Source organism: Petromyzon marinus, chromosome 64 (genome assembly GCF_048934315.1).
Source record: "Petromyzon marinus isolate PM22_M1 ecotype Great Lakes invasive population chromosome 64, UKy_Petmar_22M1.pri1.0, whole genome shotgun sequence".
NCBI lineage: Eukaryota > Metazoa > Chordata > Hyperoartia > Petromyzontiformes > Petromyzontidae > Petromyzon > Petromyzon marinus.
Genome location: NC_133730.1, coordinates 15,118,104 through 15,138,959, shown reverse-complemented (window position 1 = coordinate 15,138,959; position 20,856 = coordinate 15,118,104). Strand labels below are relative to the sequence as shown.

The following is a 20,856-nucleotide window of genomic DNA, read 5'->3' as shown; positions in this document are numbered from 1 at the left end:
AATATTTAGCATTCATTGTATTAGTAGTACGGTAATTTTTTTATATGCAGGTGTGCATGCCAAACGTTAACCAATGTTAAATGTTAAGCCTTCTCTTTTGAATACAGTGTGTTTTAAACATGGAGTTGTCTCCAGCTAATTCTTAAATGTATATCATTCATAATGTAGTAGTAGGCAGGTAGTGCATTTATGACACTTCAATTGTACATAGAGCTTGCAGGTGTGATGAAGGAAACCATGGGAAAGGCTGGATTTTTTGTTGAAAAAAGGACAACAGCCACAGTAGCTTAAGAGACCTAACGCGAAGTGGTCGACACTGGCCCATGCGATCGCGTTGCGACAGCGGACCCACTTTCCGCACACAGCAGCTCCTCATGGTGCCCCCCATACCAGGACCAGTGGTGACCTTGTAGCCACAGCCATTCCTCTCCCTGGCCCCATCCGGTCCAGGCATCCCAAATCGTACACAATGTACTGCAACGGTGGTGAGACAAACAGCCCTTCGGGCGACAGCACGGTGACGGACACAAGCCCTCGCGGCAGCCTGGGCAGCACGCTGCTCCGGACCGGAAGCGGGGGCTAGCGCAGCCCTGTGGTGTGCGGAGAGCAGTGCTGCTCGTAGGCGAGCGGTGCGCTGGACGCCTACATCGAGGACTTTGAGCAGAGCGGAATCTGTGCGTCACCGCCACCCAGGATACGTGCAGAGCACAGCGCCGCGCAGCATGGCGGAGCGGAGACGCGCGGAGGAGAGGAGGATGCACAGTGTGGATGAAGGTGGGTTGCGCCTCTCGCCACGCGAGGAATCGCTCCGTGGTGCTTGCACTCGAGTGGCTATCGAGTGTGCACGCGGTGCAATGGTATTGAAGCTATAGTAATAGGTTTTTACCCTTTTATCTGGCACAAAAACTGACACCTTTATACAAGGGATCATGTTTGCAGTAACCACAACACAAGTAGTCAAAATGCAAACAAAAAAGACAACTCTGATAATATGCACTGTCCTTGAATTTGATTGGTCCATACCCGAGATGGCTTTTCTGAGATCCCAGTCTCCACTGGTGTTGGACCAGAAGACGCAAAAAGGCGTCTTCTTATTCTTAGCGTCTTCTTGTTTGCATTTTGACTACTTGCGTTGTGGTTATCGCAAACATGATCCCTTGTATAAAGGTGTCAGTTTTTGTGCCAGATAAAAGGGTAAAAACCTATTACTATATCTTGTTACTGGCAAAGGAGGTCTCATAAGGTATCGAAGCTAGTTGACTGGAGGGGGGATAATTGGAGAGGAGAACCCCATTTATTTGCTTGTACTGGGTGCTTGTCAATTATGCTATGCTATCATGAATGTAATGTAATTCCCCTAGAAAAAAACCCTTAATAAGGTCTAAAGATACATTTTCGTGAGAGTCCCACACTGGGATGCTTGGCAAATTCCATTAATGAGTTCATTTTATGTCAGAGAAAACTATCCACAGTAAGCACACGCATATGAGAGGATAGCATAGGTCTGAACAGATAGGTCGGAGCATGCATTTCTTTCTCCTGTCATCTTCCAGCAACTTCACTGATTATCGAGTTTGTAAAGTTTGTGAAATCTAAGTGATCCTCCAACCTTTGTGTCAAAATTTGCAGATCCTAGACTGGACACATCTGAAGTTTAAACAATAACAGCTCATGCACTGATTTATCCCATATTCTCACAAACTCCACAAACGGATAACATCATTAGTTACTGATGGTGCAAAGTAAGGCAACATTGCAGGATTGCCGTTCAGGGGTCAAGGAATCTAGGGGAGAGCAAATTCATTGTGTACCAGTAAAATGTCTGGGTCTTACATTGCAGGTGGCATGCTGCCTGTGGAGGACCTCATCTCGGGCACGTGCAGCCTCACTGCTGCGCTGCAGCGGTCATGGCTTATAGCCCGACGGTCAGTCTAACCACGGACCAGTTCCTAGAGGCGCCAGTTGACGGTTCCTCCAAGTCCTTGTTCCGCTCGCCTGGCACCCACCGAGACCTCGCAGTGTCGCACAGAGGCAAGCGGTCATCTCTCGGGGTCACCGCGCACAGCCTCGGCGCATCATTGGTGAGGGGCAATAAGCCAACTGAACGGTTGAGCTCAACAGCGAGAAGCAAAAAGGCCCTGATGCCATTAAATGAGTCGGCAAAGCCCAAAAATTATTTCTTTTCTAACCAGAAGAATGTTTTGTTGTGCTTACGGAGCAGTGAAGCAACTAGGCGTGAGCACTTGCCGAACGGCGGCTGTGCGACAAGTACCTATCCCAGGTGGTTGACAAGCCAAAAGGATGAGCTGGATGTGTCGGGGATCACGAGCATTCCTGAGCTCAGGTACCCGGCCTGGCTGCGTGACTGCGATGTGGACTCCCAGACCAGCAGCCACGAGACGGATACCAGCACGAAGAGAGCAGGTGCCGCTCAGAGCCCGCAAAGCAGACCAAAGTACCCAGAGTGGCTCAAAGATTTGGACATCTCCGGCCTTACGAATGTAGCCAACGAGGAGCCCGTGTCAGAGGACCTTAGATCCCTAGGTGTGTGTGTGTGTATATATATAGTCTGTATATAGCAGATGACATTTCATATGTTTTCAGGTACATATTCAGTCTTTTCTCACAGAGACGACTGAGCGGCCACCCATGTGGTTGTGACGTGCGATGCGTGATTCTTGATGCACAGCCTCATTGGAGGAGCTGCTGAGCAGGGCGCGCATGGAGTTGGAATCCCCCGGCTTGGAGGCCCCCTCCCCGGGCAGCTTCAACACGGACGTCTTCCTAGGGGCTGATCGTCCCTGGGAAAACCCCTCCACGCCATTGTGAATTTATCTTTATATTCACACTCACGCACAGCATAGAGGCTGCACCGCCTCTAAGTATAATGTCAGATTATGAATGTTATAAGCTAAGCAGGTAAGCCTTGTTATTACTTGGATGGGAGACTATTTGGTAATAGCATATATTATAGATTTTGGCTGCTAGGTAACCAGGAGTTAGTAATACAGCAATGGAATCTTGAATCTATATCCGGAGTTTTGCATTTTACTCCCTCTGTTTTCACCGGGTTCTCCGATTTCCTCTCACATACCACTCGCTGATGAAATTTGCAAAATATCACTGCCAAACCCGCCTGAGACTTGGTGAGATTTTTCTGGCTTCCACCATGATAATAAGTCAACCAAGTAATTTTCTCTCAATCGTGTCTCTTCTCAGGGCCGTGTACCACCTGTCGCGTCTGAAAGAGCTGGTTGACACCATCAAGGAGAACAAGGATGGCTGCATTTTAAGGCGGTGGTCGAGGTTTGTACTCAGAAGGATACGTTCGCTTGGTCCTGCTAATTCATGGTTGTTAAACATCAATGGTACTTCAGGTGCTGTGGTGTGAATCGCAATTACTTGTGAACTTGTGGGGCCCATGGGGCACAGTAATTGCCCTGTTAATGGAAGTGCCACAACAAAGTATTGGAAAAATGTGATGAAGTTCGTTCAGGGTTGGAGTTAGTGAATGGTTGCAGCAGTATTTTGCACAGCAAATCCATGCAGACTCAAATGTCACTTGAAAGAGAACGGATATGTGAAAAATATTGTGAGCACAACTAAACTTATTTTGGTTTTATCCATTTTGGAAGGAGACTACTTTATTGGGAACATACATGCTAGTATTTGTGTAGTTATAAACATTTGGGAAATCACTGTAAAAGTACATTTGCTTATTTAGATTGCACTATACCTGTATTGTAAAATTTCAGAACCTTTTATGTAACTTGTAATCAATAAACCAAAGTTGCATATTGTATGCAACCCATGACTTGGATTGTTTTTATCATGTCTTGTTTAGCATGGTTGGTTATGTACAGTGTGAAAGAAATTCAACATACATTAAATATTTTCTGATATTTGAATGTTTATATTGTACATGTATATTTATTTTACAATAAATCTGAGACAAAGGCTTATACACATGGAATTGAAAATATTCAGCTATGATTTGTATTTCTCAAGTATTTTAAGAAAAGTCAGCGAGTCTCGTGACATGTCTTCACATTTGGGGGTGATGATTGTGATGGATATACAAGCATTAACCTGCTTACATTCCTAGAGTATGTAAGGTGAATTTGGGCATTCTGGGTGATTGGGTTTTAGGCCAAACACAGGCAGATGGTTGGGGATAGATGTTTTCAAGCATCTATTAATTATTCATCGGCATGTACTATCTTACTATGATGTAAAGTTCAAAGACATGGTTCATGAAGGGAATGGAATAAAAACTCAACTGTGCACAAGTATGGAGGAATTAATACTTGGAATTCAATGCAAAGATCTGGCCATATGGCGTTTACTGGGCACCAGGGTTGCCAAACAACACATGAAAGATGTGTATCAGGCACAGCCTCTGCATTATGAAAAAAATATCACTTCCTGAAGAAGTGCATTTTGCTTCTCCTGTCTTAGGTCACCAAAATAAATTAGAGCAAATTTGACTAGACTGACACAGGCAGCATTTATACTTGTGAAGTGTTCTCCTTCCGACGTGTGGTGTGTGTCGCACACACTGTCGAAGACGAGGTAGTTGCAGGAGACACCGTCTCTTTATTATCTTGTTCACACCAACTCCGGCCTCACTCGACCACGTTGCCATAGAGCCCGGCCTAGACACGACCCTGTCCGTGTTGCACCGACGGCGTCGACCGAGAAGGCCAGCTACTGTCTGGCCACGCAATGATTGGGCGAATGCGGTGGCAACGACAGCGACGACGAGACGAGTCCACTCCCAGAACCGGCAGCCCGGAGCTCTCGCTCTCCGCTGCTTATATTATATTCTATATTCTACTCGGCGCGGCTTGGCTCTGCCCTATCCACGCCTCCCTTCTCGAACCGACCAGAGGGTTCCAGAGGCTTCCCTATGAGGTCTTCCATGACCCTTGCCCCAATTCCTCTCCCCGGCCGGCATACCCGTATATATGCTCAACGGCGTGTGTGCAAACTTTCCACTGCAGTTGCCGCTGCTGGACAGCAGTCAGCGCTGTGTCACTACACTTGTATGAACACAAGAATTACATAATCATGTCTACACTTATATGTAATGGGCTGAGATAGGCGCACACAACTTCTTGGGAGGCAACACTATTTATTAACACCAACACATTACACTTAACATAAATTTCGATTTAAAGCTTTCGTGACTGCGGGCTAACACCAATCCCGAATATCCGCCCCCACAGCCCTTTAAATAATCTCCAATACAGCCCCCCAATCGGCTATGCGTGTATGAGTGACGTCCCTGCCCTCTAACCCCCGACCCCCCCGTCCCGCGCGTGCGATTGGTGTGTCGCTCTAAAACTGACTCCAAATCCCCGCCCCGCAGCCCTTTAAACAATCTCCATTGCCCGGCATCGGCGGCAACGCGTGTGCGAAGGACGTCATTGCCCTCTGACCCCTGACCCCCCGTTCAGTTCGTGTGAGTGGTGCGCGGGGTTGTGTGAGCGGAGACATCGCGTTTGAGTGGCTGAGAAGCGACGGATTGATTCCAGGCAGCCACGTGCCAGCCCCGAGCTATGCCCCACAAACAGGACCCGCGGACCCGAGGGGCTGCGGCGCGAGGAGAGGAGCCGGAGAGCGGCAGCCCTCTCACCGCGAGCGAGGAGTCGAGTAGCGGCTGCTCTCACTCGAGCGAGGAGTCCGGAGCCCGCAGCCCTCCTGAGATCAGCCCTCCCCCGGGGGGGGGAGCCGGGGGCCCGCGTCCCCCACAACTGACAACCTGTGTACCAACTGGCCGAGCGAGAGTTTGTGTGTATTTGAGCGCAATCGTGCCAGTGTTTAGCTGTACCAGGGAGTTTGGTGCAGCAGAGTGTTTCGGTGTAGCAGGGTGTCCGGATTGTGCCGGCACACTACCCTTCTATCCATAATGTCGTAGGGTGAGCTCCATTAAACGTTAACTCGGACCCCAACCTGTCAAAGCGCCTAATCTCGGAACGTGGTTCTCAACCTCTTACCTCACCCATGCTACGTACCTTTGAGACGTCCTGCTTTTACAAATGTTGATGAACTGGAGGGCAAAGGTCTGGAGGACCCCACATGGAGTCTGGTTTCTCACACCCGAGCCTCCTGTGACATTTCTGGAGGCTTCTCTGGAATCTTTGTCCCATTTATTGAGTGCAGATTTGGCTTACTTCTAGCTTCATCCCAAGACGTCATCCAGTTTGGAAATACCCGAAGGTTGTGGGAGTCGCCCCGTGCTTCAGTTTCTTTCCAACCCTCGCAATGGCCGGTTGCTCACCAGCCGGAAGTCTTTTGCTGCTTACACCACGACCGAGGTGTTGAGAGCAGCCATCTCGTGGCTGGTCGGCAATGGAGATGGTATTATCGATTTGGGGAGCGTGAGTCTGTGGCGTTGGTGGTGCTGCTGTCACGGAGGCGACACGAGTTTAGGAAATTCAGTTTTGTGGGTTTCCTGTAGCGAGCACTGAAAGATCCTCCCTTCCTCTTTCTCCACCCTTGTCTCTACTGTCTCCATGTCCCCGTTCAACTCTTTCTACACCGCTTTCCTTGAATGTGCAGCTGCCTTTACGGCCTCCCCTCTCCCCTTCTCTCCACCTCCAACCCATCTCCGTCGTAATCTCCTCCCCTTTGTTCAGGCTCTTCCCTCTCTTCCTCAGTCTATGGATGGGGTTATTGTTTATCGGGCTCTTATACAAAAAATGGAGCTTATTTTAGCCTTTGAATAGGATTTTCTGTTTTCTTTCGGTAGCATGTTGCGTACATAGGGAAGATCGAGCCACGCCACCGGTTCCCATTATCAAAATCTTTGTCAACTTGTCTCCCTCGGTAGGAATGCCTTTCCTTCTCCAGCAAGCAATTGTCTTCTCTCTCTCCTCCGTTATTTCTTCCGATGCGCTTTCTTAATCTCGCTTGCTGTGTGTATCGGCTCTATCATTCAACAAGGGCAAATTAAAAAAATTGCTTTTTTTTCCTCCACTGCTTTACCACTATACCTCCTGAGTGGGTACTCGGAGTTTCATCTAATGTACTATTTGATGAGTCGCTTCCACACAGCAGAAAGGCGGTAGCTATCCGAACTGTAAATTTTTCTTCCAATTTCGATAGATTCTCGAATTATTCTTGGGCAGTAGTAGCTAGTTTTGCACAGAATTTCAACATTAAAATCAACTGAGTGTCCTTGTTGGCGCGTGTGTTCTGCTACTGCTGAACATGGGTGCCAACAAATAATACATTATTTAAATGCATGCCTATAAAGGGCAGCATACTTCAATAGGGATTACCATTGGTACGGCTATTTTAATACACAATAGACAGGAAGGACAAGATCAAAGGGCTCTCATAATGCACATGCATAATGTACGTTGACTCGGTAATCTCCCCCCCCCCCCCCCCACTTTGCGCGAGAGTGCCACAAATCTGGCTGTCGCCTGATGAAGCTAGTTGTAATTACTGGCAAAACGTCGTACTCCGATTGTAAATGTTGTGGCTTGGCTCTCCAAAGTACCAGTGACGAATTGGCTTGTTCTGTTTCCGTGACAACCCTACTAGTTGGCTGTGTCGAGTGGTGGCGGGTTTTAACGACACGTTTATATATGTATGCGATCTAATCCAAAAAACACCTCTATGGATGATATTGGGCGCGAAAGCCTACATGTTAAACCAAAATTTAAAATATATACAAAATAACAATAATTTCTAGTTTTCCTCATTCACATCGTGATTCGTATGAAAAGACATGAGATGATTGAGACATGTTAAATCATAAACGTATTTATTAATATATATACAGATAGTTTTCGACTGCAATGCCCTTGTCCACGTGCAAACAGAGTTAGGATAGCAGCCTCCTTTAAAAGTCAGTGTAGATTTATACGCTGTAGAAGACAGTTGACGAATCCTCGTTGCTTGATTCCTCCTCGGATCCCTTCAGCAGTGAGTCGTCACCAGTCTTCTCTGCCTGCTCATTCTCCATGTGGCACCGCTGGGGTGGGTGCAATACGCCAGGAGACTCCTTATGCAGCGAGCAGCGAAGCAGGCCCATCTCTGCCTGCTCATCCTCAACGTGGAATTGAGGTGATGGCGGTGAGCTGGGGGCATCGGTGAGGAGGGTGTTACGGAGACGGCCCAGCTCTGCCTGCTGCAGAATCGTCTGTACGACGAAGCGCTCGCGGCGCATGCAGGCGCGCACATGGGATGGCGTGTCCGGGATGATGTATGCAATGCAGGCCTTCGTGAGTAACACCACGTGCTGCACACGTCCACACACAGGTAAAGGATTTTCAGTTTCAGGATTTGCATGTAAAGGGTGCTTACTAAATATAATATGGCAGCATCTTAAAGTGCTTTACATCTCAGGTCAACTATTCCGGGGACCTGAAGCCTAGGGATATTATATTGTTACGTCGTTTTTCCCAATTAAATTAAGTCATTTGAGTAATTTTTGAACATTTGGCAAATTATACCGAGGCACTTTTTGAATTACTTAATGGGTTTTTTACGTTCACTATGCAGCAGGCAACATTTATGATGTGCAGTTAATGCACCCACAGTATTCACCTGGGCAGCCGCAAATTACCGCAACAATCAGCAAACACTTACACTCGGCCATGTCACCACTACAAAGATTCCCTGTGTAGCCTTTCACAGACTGAGACAAGTGCATCTATGAAGGGTGGCACAGTGCCTGCGGGGGTGGTGTGCACCTTTATCTCGCCAGTGATGATTTTCACACACTTCATCAAGTACTCATTTTAAGACAGAATCAACTTAAGGGAAGCTCAACACTGGTTCTAATATTTTCCACTGTTGTTGGCTGTGGCCAGAAATAGTACTCCGGTCACACAGGATTGGTAGCGCAGTTCACGAACAACTACGCAGCCGCTCCCCTTCCCACACGCACACATGCTTACGTGTGACAAATGTCATAAACAACATGGATCGTCTGCTGCATGATGACAGTGCGTATTGTATTACCACTATTATTTGTGATCTCAGAAATACTGTGCAATTGTGAGGTGTAATAGCATTACTGGCATTATCTGTAATGACCCATTGACAATGATCACGGTTTGCTCTGCTGACCTTAACAACTGCTCACAGATGAGTCTATACGATGGTGCAGTAGTGTAAGGCTTTGCACACTAGACTTGCAATCCAGAGGTCGCGGGTGTGAATTGATCTTTGATCGTGGCAGTGTAAACAATGGTGAAAGTTTTTTTTTACATTCCACTGCCTCTATCCACCTAGCAGTGTAAATGGAATACATCCAGTCAATTGGTCGGCTAAGTTTGGTGCTGTTCAGTGCGGGAACTCCCAGCTCTTCCCAAGACGTCTGACCAGTGTGGAAGAGCAGTTCAAATACATCTTAAGGGTCTCTCTTGAGCTCCCTATAGCAGGAGCCCTTTTGCCATCAGTGACATGAGCAAGTAATTGGAGGGCTGTACCTTTATCTTTCAATGGGTTTATGAATGTGTGTGTGTGCATGTTGATGTGTACCTGCATGGCAATGACGAAGGCCAGCTTTGCCGTCAGTACTTGCCAGTACTGCTTGGTGACGGAGTAGGCTTGGGGATGATCCGGCGGGTAGCGATAACCTGGATACCTACACACATACAACCACAAGCACGTATGGACTATATTGAGCAAAGTGCCTCGAAAGTAGAGTTGGCGCTAAATTGAACAAGTGGTTGTGTACAAACGGTATATGCGTTCACAGCCCTTTAAAAAATCCGCTTCTGAAAGAGGGCCTTCCCACAACGTGCAGCTTGTGGGGGCTCTATTGACCATGGTTCACGCTGGTCCGTACCAGGTTGGTGAAGGTAGGGAGTACAGATAATGGGAGAACAATATAGCACAACTATTAATTTTTCTGAACTACCCACTGCTGACAACCTAGCTCCAAAGTCGCCTACTGCACCTGCATTGTGCATGGTGTTCATCAATCTAAGCACGAACAAGGCTCAAGCCTGCTTGACTTCCGGAATCTAAGATTAGCTGTATTCGTGGTGATTTGGTCATAGTCAAGTAAGGTTATATTAAATATCGATCAATATGGTTATATTGATTATAGTTGTGTATGCCAGCAATTCAAAAACGTTACAGAAAAGGGTTGGTAGATCGCATCAATTTCCTAACTAACTGTGCTGTGAGGAGACCAGAAGATGGCTGTAGAGCAAGTGGTTTCATGTCTGTGTGGACCTTTAAGCTTCATTTCATTTCCATGGGTTCTCCAGGACCTCTTATTGCATCCCACATGCATAAAACCACCTTAAACTGGAATCCCAATGCACGGTCTTCCTGAAAAGGGATCTTGAGACTCAATTAAGCAGTCGTGGATCGATAGATAGATAAATAAATAACATTACTCTTTAGCAGGGTAACAATGAGCTATAATTTATATCAATCTATTATTATATTTCTCTAAGTGGGACTTTGGTTGTGAAGCCATCCCACCCGTACCCACTGCTCCCCCCCTCCAATTCCCCCCCCCCCACCCCCTTTACTGTCCCCGCCCACCACGCACACTCCTCCCCCAACCCTACCACAACCCCTTACTACCCAACTAAGCCAAACCCTGTGTCCAGGGTAAGGGGCAGGGCCTAAACAGAGGTGGGGCCTAGGGGAAGTGTGGGTCTTAAAAGGAAAGTCACGGAGTGAAAAGAGGAAGAGAACGAGACTAATCAGGAAGGGGCGGAGCCAGGAGGACGCCACACCCAGAAGGATGTCGCATCTACCTGGACAACACACCCAGAGATCAGTGCATCACATTCGCAGGGACGGCACCCCCGATAGCTGGGCATGACACTGAATGGCACAAACCTGCAGGTTGTGTGGAATGCCGGATCAAACCAGGCTGGCAGGATGTTGGGATGATTTTGCTCCTTGAAGTCGCTGATCTTGAAAATTGAAAGGCTGTCCTCCGTGTACCCATGCATTGTAGGCGAACCTGTGCCATACTCTGCTGAGTATCCATAATAATACACCAGGCGTGGGATGATGTCCGTTGTGAACGCCAAGATGCATGACTGTGGAATTAGCATACGGAGGCACAGCGATAGCGGTCACTTAGCATGCAATGATTTGATCAAGGCTTCTGAACATCTTACCTTGGCAATTACATTAATTTTCACAAATACAATTTGGGGGGTTGCTGCCAGAGTGAAATGGTTACCATATAAGGACTTGCAATCTGGCAGTCGTCAGTTCAGTCTCCTGACACAACAGTTGAAGCAATGGATCATTTTCTTAAATCTCCCCCACCTCTGTCCAATTAGCAATATAAATGGGTTCATCACTGTTTTAGCGCAGGTAATTCCACATCTTACAACATGTCTGGTCATCATGGAAGAGTAGGCCAAATACCGTGTAGAGGGGTTCTCTAGAGCTACCTTTAGTTGAGGCCCTTCTGCCAGCAGTGACATGAGCAAGCAATTGCAAGGCTTTACCTTTTGCGATTTTGGGAGAGAGTGGATAGGAGCGGTGGTGCAGTGATTCGTGCACTGCACTTTGAATTCAGCACACATGCAATTGACTTCCAGCTACGACTAACATCAGTGACGAGTGATACCCGAACCGCTCCTGGTTCCCCACTACACCTCTTCTCAAACCTGCCAGGACCAGAATGGTGAAGTATGGTAAAAAGAACCCACACGGCTAACATGACATGTTATGTCACTCATAAGATGGGATATTGAGCGAGAAAGCGAGCGGACAATCTGGCGACTTACATTGGTGATTACAGAGAGGGTGGCAACGATACTCAGAATGTCGGCCCAGGCTCCAATTCCTCTTGCTCGCGAAACCACAGGCCTCCTCATCTTTGTTACGAGCTTCCACGCGTCGACCCGCACTTCGATGATGTTGTTGAGCAGTGCGAGCAATGGCGCAAGTGGAAATGATGCCACGAAGAGAGTGACAAACCCGAATTGGATAACTGGGGTATATTTTGAGAATGGGTAGGGGGGCAAGGATAGGATAATGAGTGAAACAGGATATAGACATACACTCTTAATGCTGTTATGTTGTGATTACTTTAAGCAAACAAAACATGTTTTCAATGCATTGAATGTGTTTTAGTCAAAGGAGACCCCAAAATATGGTCACATTTTCGTGTCATTTGTTCACAAAATTATCGTGTCCATTACATTGGCCGCTAAGATGCGATCAGCCACTACCATCTTTAATGCTCAGCTCTGGTTCACCTGGGTTTCTTTTGCACCATTTTCCACCACTAGGTGGCTATAATAACTAGATCACATCCTGTATTGAGGACTCCATTAACCGTACCACACATTTTTAGGCATATGCACTGTGGCTGAAATGCCAACAAATCACAGCAGTTAACCACAGTGGACATGATGCACAAGAGTTTTAAATAAATAGTAAGGGGGAAAAACGTCAATCCAAGCTGACCAATGTAGCTGCATTGGTTAGCAGACAAGAGGAGCAAATATGTGCTCCTATTGTTTCTAAAACTTAACTCCGTACATATGCACATACGCGCATGCTCAAAGACAATTGTGTTACAGTATATCCATAGATTGGTGCCTATGGCCAAATCACCCAGTATGCGTCAGATTTAATCAGATCCCAGAAGTTAAGGAGAGCTGAGCCTGAAAATTGGTTGGATGGGTGACCATGCAATAGTTATTGTGGGGTTGTGAGCAGCAGAGGACAGTGCAGAAAATTACATTGTTGTATTGTACATCTAAGCTCTTACATCTGTGCTCCCTGCCTTCAACAACCCGAAGTGTGGGTAATTTCCCTCCCACAACAATGTCCGACTGATACACAGGGGCCGTACACACGTGCCTATATAATCAAATGATACCCAATTGTGTGTTTTTTTTTATAATAAAGTAAAACGCGTTGACTCCGTAGTGTGATCCTCTGAGCTCATTGTACCCATCTCGAGGTATTCATCAAAGAGTCCAAGTGGGCTCTGGGGCTGTAGGTCCAAGTGTTTGCTGGAAGAAGTGTTTGGTAACTGGATAAGACCATCAATGAGAAGCCAGTTGAATCGTGGTTCGGTGACAGAAAACCCAGAGTTTCACGGTTTAACCCAACATCCGAGCAGCACCACATCAGATCTCTAGACTCCTCAGCGCAGGCATACAGATATGGTCAACATATGCGTACATTAACTAATTTGTGAAATTATGAATTACATCCAAATGAAATGTAGTGTGTGCATTACTAGGACGTACCTAAAGGTGCCAGGTTGGATTCATCCACCTTGGGGATGCTCTGCTCCACGCAGCCTCCTGCTTCCGTGCAGTCCATCCTCTTGATGTCCGAATTCTGGCTGTTGCTACTGCTGCAATTGGTGACACTGGTGGTGGTCTTCTTTCTTTTAATGGACTTAGGTCTACTTCGCTTTTCCTTCTTCTTCTGCTGCAAGGTCATTAACACTTTCATGCTCGTAAAAGGATCGAGAGCAGCGTATGGTTTATTCTCACTGACTGGTGAAGCAGTTTGTTGATGTGGAACTAGGCCAAAGCATTCAAGAAATTTGGATTTCATGTCATTTATCTTAACGCCGCTATCTTTTGTCGAAGTGTAATCATGTTCAGGCTTCGGTCTGTACAAGAACTGTGCGTGAAGACTTTCATGAGTTTTCAGGATTTCAATAGGACTTAAAAATCCGCAGACTGAGCACATCTCATAGGGCGATGGTGGATTCAACACCGCATTGGCAAAACTGCCGTTATTCACCAAACCTGGTGCACCGTTTATCATATAATCCTTTTCATGGGTCTTCATGTGCCTTTTTAATTTTCCTGGCTGATTAAACCTTTGTCCACATATGCCGCACCATTGCTCACGGGTCTCCTTATGCGTTATTACGTGGGCTTCTAGGCACCATGCCAGTTGGATTTTTTTCCCACAGACGTCACAAGAGATGAGTTTTTTAGCTCTTGTAACTCTACCGGATTGAGGTGGGGTTGAGACGGGTGCTGGTGAAGTGCCATCGATGGTGAAGGCAATTCTCCCAGCACCACCATGACTCGCAGCGGAGTTGCTCTCGCACATCTGAAACAAAAGACAAAGGTCACGCGCATGACACCCGTGTCACGAGTGTACTCGCACAGGCATACTTAAGGTGACGTAAGATTCATATATACTACAACTCATTATACCAGAACTCCACAATATTGCAGTTCCTATCATGTACGATTTTACCCTCTTATCCACCCAAGTAATATTTTGTTTCTAAACAACAATGACTAACTACCTCCATTTTCCTAATGTTACCCACCAAATAGGTCTTTCTGTATATACACACCAACAATATAATGATTGCACCACAAGTTCACTCCACTATTCACAACACTCTGACTCACAATCTCCATGTAAGATTGTAATATCATTTCTGTATGAGGGCCCGTCAAGAAGTTTTGGGAATGGACACTTTTTTACAAACAACTACGTAAAATAGTCTTCATTAAAAGTACAGGATAGTACTACTAATGGCACTTATAAGGGAACGTCATTATCTCTCATGCTAATTATTACAATGTTAACTAGGTACCCAGGAAAGCTGCATTAACTAGTTACCCAGGAAAGCTGCATTTTCAGAAAGGTCCCATTGCATTGAGATGTTTGCGTGAGTGGAACCCAGAGAGACCCCACCTTGCATATTGCGAAATAACACAACTCCACACAGATGGATTCAACCCACAAGCTCAAAGCATTCCCTGTTCAACAAAGTACTCAGTGTAATGTTTAATATAATTTATTTGGTAATATACAGTATCGTAATTGTATAGTGAATCTACAGCAGTGAGGTATACAGTAGGGTTGGTAAAATAATACATAGTGTAATATTACAAGTCTAATATTATTATAATCTAACGTATAGGGTAGTGTATAGTAACGCAGTGTATAATTCAATGTTGTGGTCTGTCTATGGCAGTTTATAATAAAAAATATTATTTGGAGGCATATTATAATATTTTTTGCGACATAGAAGTGTAATGTATAATAACTTATTGTTAGTAGCTCAGCTTAGTGGAGAATATATTGAGTACATTGATTATATTGATGTATATTCTTAGTTTTTTCGGTAAAGTCACGTTGAAGAAAAACAAACAAAATAATATAATATATAAAACAATCAAAATTCTCACGACGTTTCGACCATAACTCAAACGGTCATCTTCACGACGTTTCGACCATAACTCAAACGGTCATCTTCAGGTGTGAAGATGACCGTTTGTTTGTTTCTCTTCAACGTGACTTTACCGAAAAAACTAAGAATATGAATTACTGCAGTCACGAAAGCTTTAAATCAAAATTTATATTGATGTAGTTTATATTTAGGTCTTTCACATCGGTTTATTGTATGATAGTTGGGTAGTTGCAGTTCTTTAGCGTCAATATACTAAATGCCTCTGTTGATTTGTAAACTCTGACTTTAACATAGCTACTTCTGTCACCAGTTACATGCTAATTCCTCACATTAACATCATGCTAATCTCCCAGTTACATGCTAATTTCTGACTTTAACATCCTGCTAATTTATCACATTAACACAGCTACTTCAATGCTAAATTCTTCTGTTTATATGTAAACTCCTTTGTCAAGGAGCTCTGCTCCTCCCACCCAGCTTAAAATACGCTGCCAAGCTTAGCAGTGTTCATTGGAGCGCTGTCTTTCCGACAGTTCTGTTTCTTCACCTGAGGAAGGCTACTTGTGTTGTGGCCAAAACGTCGTGAGAATTTTATTATGTTTTGATTTTATTATGTTATTATTTCCCTTCTACGTGACTTTACCGAAAGAACCAAGAAGATGAATCCCTGCAGTCACGAAAGCTTTAAATCGAAATTTATTCAAATCAAGTTGTTTTATTTTTACCACAGTACTTTATGGAATCCTCAAGAATTAATGCATTTTTATAAGTATTAAACTATACTTGAAGATGTGTCAGAATATAATTCTGCAGATGCAAGCACAGGCAAGCTCGTATCTGCATATGCAAGTTTCTGGGCCTCCTCACTTCACCAAACCCGCATTGACCGGCATGGTGAAGTATGGTTAAACAACTCCCACGAACGACATGGTGTGGGGGAGGCCTCTATCAAACGCTGGATCGACAAAGGGCTGATACATGTCACGACATTGTACGTTAAGACCGTTCTCTCGTCAGCACAAGCCGTCTATGTGGACAATAGAGGGCACGACACACGTGTACACGATGTTTGTGTGCGTATATTCAGCGTGTGTATCACGTAATAATTATATAAGGTCGCGATTATGCTCAAAACGAACCAAATGTATAACATCACGAATAACTTTGGAGGTCTCCAGAGCCTGAACAATATTTGAAGTAGACACTGACCCTTGTCACGAGTTCTTATGAACTATAAACTAAACTATAAACTATTTATATTTACCAGGTAAGGCCCACTGAGCTATATAACTCTTATCAGAAGCGACCTGGACACAAATGATAGCTCAACAAAAGTGGCTTATCATGTGGACATTTATAGCAGCCAAGTACTCTGAACTCACGTTTCTAAATGTGGAGGGGAAAACCGAAGGACCAGGAGAAGAATCTACGCGACCACAGGGGAAAAAAATAAACAAATACAGAGCAGGCGTCAGGGTCTGGATGGAACCTCCACGCTGCTGTAGGCCTGGCGAGGTAGTTAACATCTCGACACCGCGGCGCCCCTTATTAAAAGCTTAGCCATGTCTAGCAAGGTTATTGACTCATTTCACTCGACTCACGGCACCACAAGTAATGTATTAAACAAATAAAACAATAATAAAGTAGAGAGGCGCTACTTACATTTAACAATGTTGTTGTTAACTTTAAAAGGAGCGCGCTTCTCTCTGGCTTGCAGTCCGGTGATCGCGGTCTCCTTTGCGATTGGTCAGCGCAGGCGTCACCCAGGGTGACACTCCACGTCCCCTTTGTTATTGCACGCCCCCACGTAGGCTCGAGACTCCTCCTCCCACTTCCTGGATAAGCCACGCCTGTCGCGGCTGTGCCCCGCCCACTGTCGTGCAAGCCACGCCCCCGCGGATCGGGCCAGGCTCACCCCACGGTGAAAGCCCCACATCCACAATCGGAATCTTTATTTACAGGCAGTCCTCGACTTACGAACGCCCAAATTACAAACAGCCGCCCTTCAGAACCAACTGGCATGAAATATAAATTATTTTATATCACCTGAAAACGCGAACTCGCGCTTGTGAGTGAGTGCGCGTGAGTGTGAGGAGGGGGCACAGGTGGTGCATCAGCCAGTCATCTCAGTCATCTCAGTCAGTCGACCAGTGGCACCCTTGGGTCTGCCCCGTGACCTCATGCCAGCGGGCGTTCGACACTTGACGTGGCCTCAAGGTGCACATGGCCTGGCACAAGCGTCGTGGTGACGTCACCGACACTTAGTGGCGAATGGCGGTTGTTGTTGTGAGACAGTGAGAGAGTGTGAGGTCGACTCAGCCTCAGATGAGTTCCTGGTGCGGTGTGGAGTGAACATCGCTACTGGGGGAGACAAAGGCGACCGTGGAGGCGAATCCTCCAGGTGCTCACCGACACACTCACCATGCAACTCACCAACATCACCAACCCAATCACCTCGCAAATCACACCGGGCAGCATCTGAACGCCACGTTGGTGGCCGGCAGGTGGCAGCATCTACACACCGTATTCTTGGTTATGTCGGTAATGTCACGTCGATAGAAAATACAAATAATTAAATAAAATTGAAAATAATAAAAGCTTTTATTATAAGCTTTTATTATAAGCTTTTATTATTCTTTTCAAAATAATAAAAGCTTTTATTATTTTCAATTTATCATTTGTATTTTTTAATTTAAAATAATTAAAAATTTTTTTTTTATTAAATTCGATTATTTTATTTTCAAATCTACGTGACTTTACCGAAAGAACCGAGAATATTTTTCGATTTAAAGCTTTCGTGACTGCAAAGATTCATCTTCTTTGGTTCTTTCGGTTAACGTCACGTAGAATGAGAATAAAATAATAAATTGATAAAATAAAATAACAATAAAATTCTAACGACGTTTCGGCCACAACACAAGCGCCTTCAGCAGGTGAAGGGACGAGACTGTCTGGAGAACAGCGCTGGAGCGAACAAAGCCAAGCTCAGATCGCGACCTTTAAGCTGTGTGAGAAGAAACAGAGCGCCTTGACAAAGGAATTATCATAGAATTTAGCATTGAAATAGCTGAGTGATTAGCTTGTGACTGGTTACAGAAATGGCTATGTTAAAGTCAAAGCCTACACATCTGAGCTATTAACAGTAACTGGGTATACACTACACTAAATAATGAATACTATATACAACATGGAGTATAACAGCGCCTCGCAGCTGTCTCTCTACCCCTCCTCTGTTCCGACAATGGATGAACTCGTCCATCTGAATGGGGCTCGTAGCTGTCCGTGGTGCTAAAGTTAACGGTAAGAATCCACCAATTTTTTCGCCATATAGCATTGTGATATATAACGACTTATTGTGTGGTAGATTAGCTGATTGGAGAATATATAGAGTTTATTGATAACATTGAGGTAATTTATATTTTAGTTTTTATTGGTTTATTATGTAGTATTCTTTATGTAGTGTAGTGTATACCCAGTTACTGTGAATAGCTCAGATGTGTAGGCTTTGACTTTAACATAGCCATTTCTGTGACCAGTCACAAGCTAATCACTCAGTTATTTCAATGCTAAATTCTCCTAGTTATTTCAATGCTAAATTCTCCTGTTTGATTTGTACTAGGTGCCTCTGTGAATGTGTATGCTTTGACTTTAACATAGCTATTTCTGTGACCAGTCACAAGCTAATCACTCAGCTATTTCAATGCTAAATTCTATGATAATTCCTTTGTCAAGGGGTGCCTCTGTGGATGTGTATGCTTTGACTTTAACATAGCCATTTCTGTGACCAGTCACAAGCTAATCACTCAGCTATTTCAATGCTAAATTCTATGATAATTCCTTTGTCAAGGTGCTCTGTTTCTTCTCACACAGCTTAAAGGTCGCGATCTGAGCTTGGCTTTGTTCGCTCCAGCGCTGTCCTCCAGACAGTCTCGTCCCTTCACCTGATGAAGGCCGCTTGTGTTGTAGCCGAAACGTCGTGATAATTTTATTGTGTCATTTTATTTTATTATTTTATTCTCATTCTACGTGACTTTACCGAAAGAACCAAGATTATGGCGTGTAGATGCTGCCATCTGCCGGCCACCAACGTGGCGTGTAGATTCTGCCAATTGAAAAATGAAAATAATAAATTGAAAATAATAAGCAAAAATCCAGATTCATATTCTTGGTTCTTTCGGTAAAGTCATGTAGATTTAAAAATAATCAAATAAATTTAAAACAAAATAAATCGGAAATAATAAAAGCTTTTATTATTTTCAATTTATTACTTTTATTTGTTATTTTTAAATTGACATAATCTACACGCCGTATTCTTGGTTCTTTCGGTAAAGTCACGTAGATTTGAAAATAAAAATAAAAGAATTAAATGAAAAATCATGAATTGTTATTATTAAATTTTGATTTAAAGCTTTCGTGACTGCAGGGATTCATATTATTGGTTCTTTCAGTAAAGTCACGTAGAAGGGAAACAATAAAATAATAAAAATATTTTAAAAAATATTGTTAAAAATTTTACTTTTCTTTTATTATTTATATTTTCTATCTACGTGACTTTACCCAAAGAACCAAGAAAATGGCGTGTAGATTCTGCCAATTTAAAAATACAAAAAAATAAATGGAAAATAATAAAAGCTTTTATTATTGTCAATTTATTATTTTAAAATCAAAATTTTGTTTCATTTTTTTTTATCTCTGTGACTTTACCGAAAGAACCAAGAATATGAATGTGGGTTTTTTGCTTTAATTATTTTCCATTTCACACTTTTTATTTGATTTGATTTTTTTTTCTATCAACGTGACTTTACCAATAGAACCAAGAATATGGCGTGTAGATGCTGCCAATTTAAAAATTAGAATAGATTGAAAATAATAATCAAAAATCCAGATTCATATTCTTGGTTCTTTCGGTAAAGCCATGTAGGTTGAAAATAAAAAATAATAAAATTAAATAAAAAAAATAAATGGAAAATTATGAAAGCTTTTATTATTTTCAATTTATTTTAATTTGTAATTTTTTTTTTAAATTGGCAGAATCTACACGCCATATTCTTGGTTCTTTTGGTAAAGTAACGTAGATTTGAAAATGAAAATAATTGAATTAAATGAAAAAATACTAAATCATGAATTGTTAGTTTTTTACTTTTCTTTATTATTTATATTTTGCCCAAAGAACCAAGAATATGGCGTGTAGATGCTGCCACCTGCCAACGTTGGTGGCCACCAGATGGCAGCATCTACAAGCCAGATTATTGCTTCCTTCGGTAAAGTTATAATAAAATTAAAATAATAAATTGAAAATAATAAAAGCTTTTCTTATTTTCAATTTATTATAAAATAATAAAAGCTTTTATTATTTTCAATTTATTATTTGTATTTTATTTTTTTATATTTTAAAATTTCAAGTAATAAATTGAAATAATAAAAGCTTTTATTAGTTTCAATATATAATTTATATTTTTCATTTGAATTGAATTATTTTTATTTTCAAATCTACGTGACTTTACCTGAAGAACCAAGAATATGGCGTGTAGATTCTGCCAATTTAAAAAATTAAACAATAAATTGAAAATAATAAAAGCTTTTATTAGTTTCAATATATAATTTATATTTTTGAATTAAATTGAATTATTTTTATTTCAAATCTACGTTACTTTACCTGAAGAACCAAGAATATGGCGTGTAGATTCTGCCAATTAAAAAAAATTGAAAATAATAAAAGC

The 20,856-nt window shown here is 43.4% G+C and overlaps 1 protein-coding gene and 1 long non-coding RNA gene across 2 annotated transcripts; one reads left to right on the top strand and one right to left on the bottom strand.

The window, feature by feature from the left end:
- The first annotated feature begins 1,832 nt into the window (after window positions 1-1,832).
- On the top strand, window positions 1,833-3,820 carry LOC142906361 (uncharacterized). Its single transcript, XR_012930207.1, has 2 exons — window positions 1,833-2,081; window positions 2,690-3,820. It is a non-coding gene; the product is annotated as an uncharacterized LOC142906361 (long non-coding RNA).
- Window positions 3,821-7,873: 4,053 nt separating this feature from the next.
- Window positions 7,874-11,255, bottom strand: LOC142906390 (anoctamin-6-like). The gene is made up of 3 exons (XM_076054047.1): window positions 10,825-11,255; window positions 9,502-9,607; window positions 7,874-8,254 (listed from the first exon to the last, which is right to left on the bottom strand). The coding sequence occupies exons 1-3, from the start codon at window positions 11,043-11,045 to the stop codon at window positions 7,874-7,876; spliced, it is 708 nt and encodes a 235-aa protein (XP_075910162.1). The 5' UTR covers window positions 11,046-11,255.
- Between the last annotated feature and the right edge of the window lie 9,601 nt (window positions 11,256-20,856).

Bases quoted from the DNA above. Each gene is read 5' to 3' on its own strand.
- LOC142906390 (XM_076054047.1), bottom strand. From the start codon at position 11,045: ATGCTAATTCCACAGTCATGCATCTTGGCGTTCACAACGGACATCATC. The intron at 9,608-10,824 runs GTTTGTGCCATT...GTATGTGTGTAG, and splicing joins GCATTCCACACAACCTGCAG to GTATCCAGGTTATCGCTACC. The intron at 8,255-9,501 runs GTACACATCAAC...GGACGTGTGCAG, and splicing joins CCTTCGTCATTGCCATGCAG to CACGTGGTGTTACTCACGAA.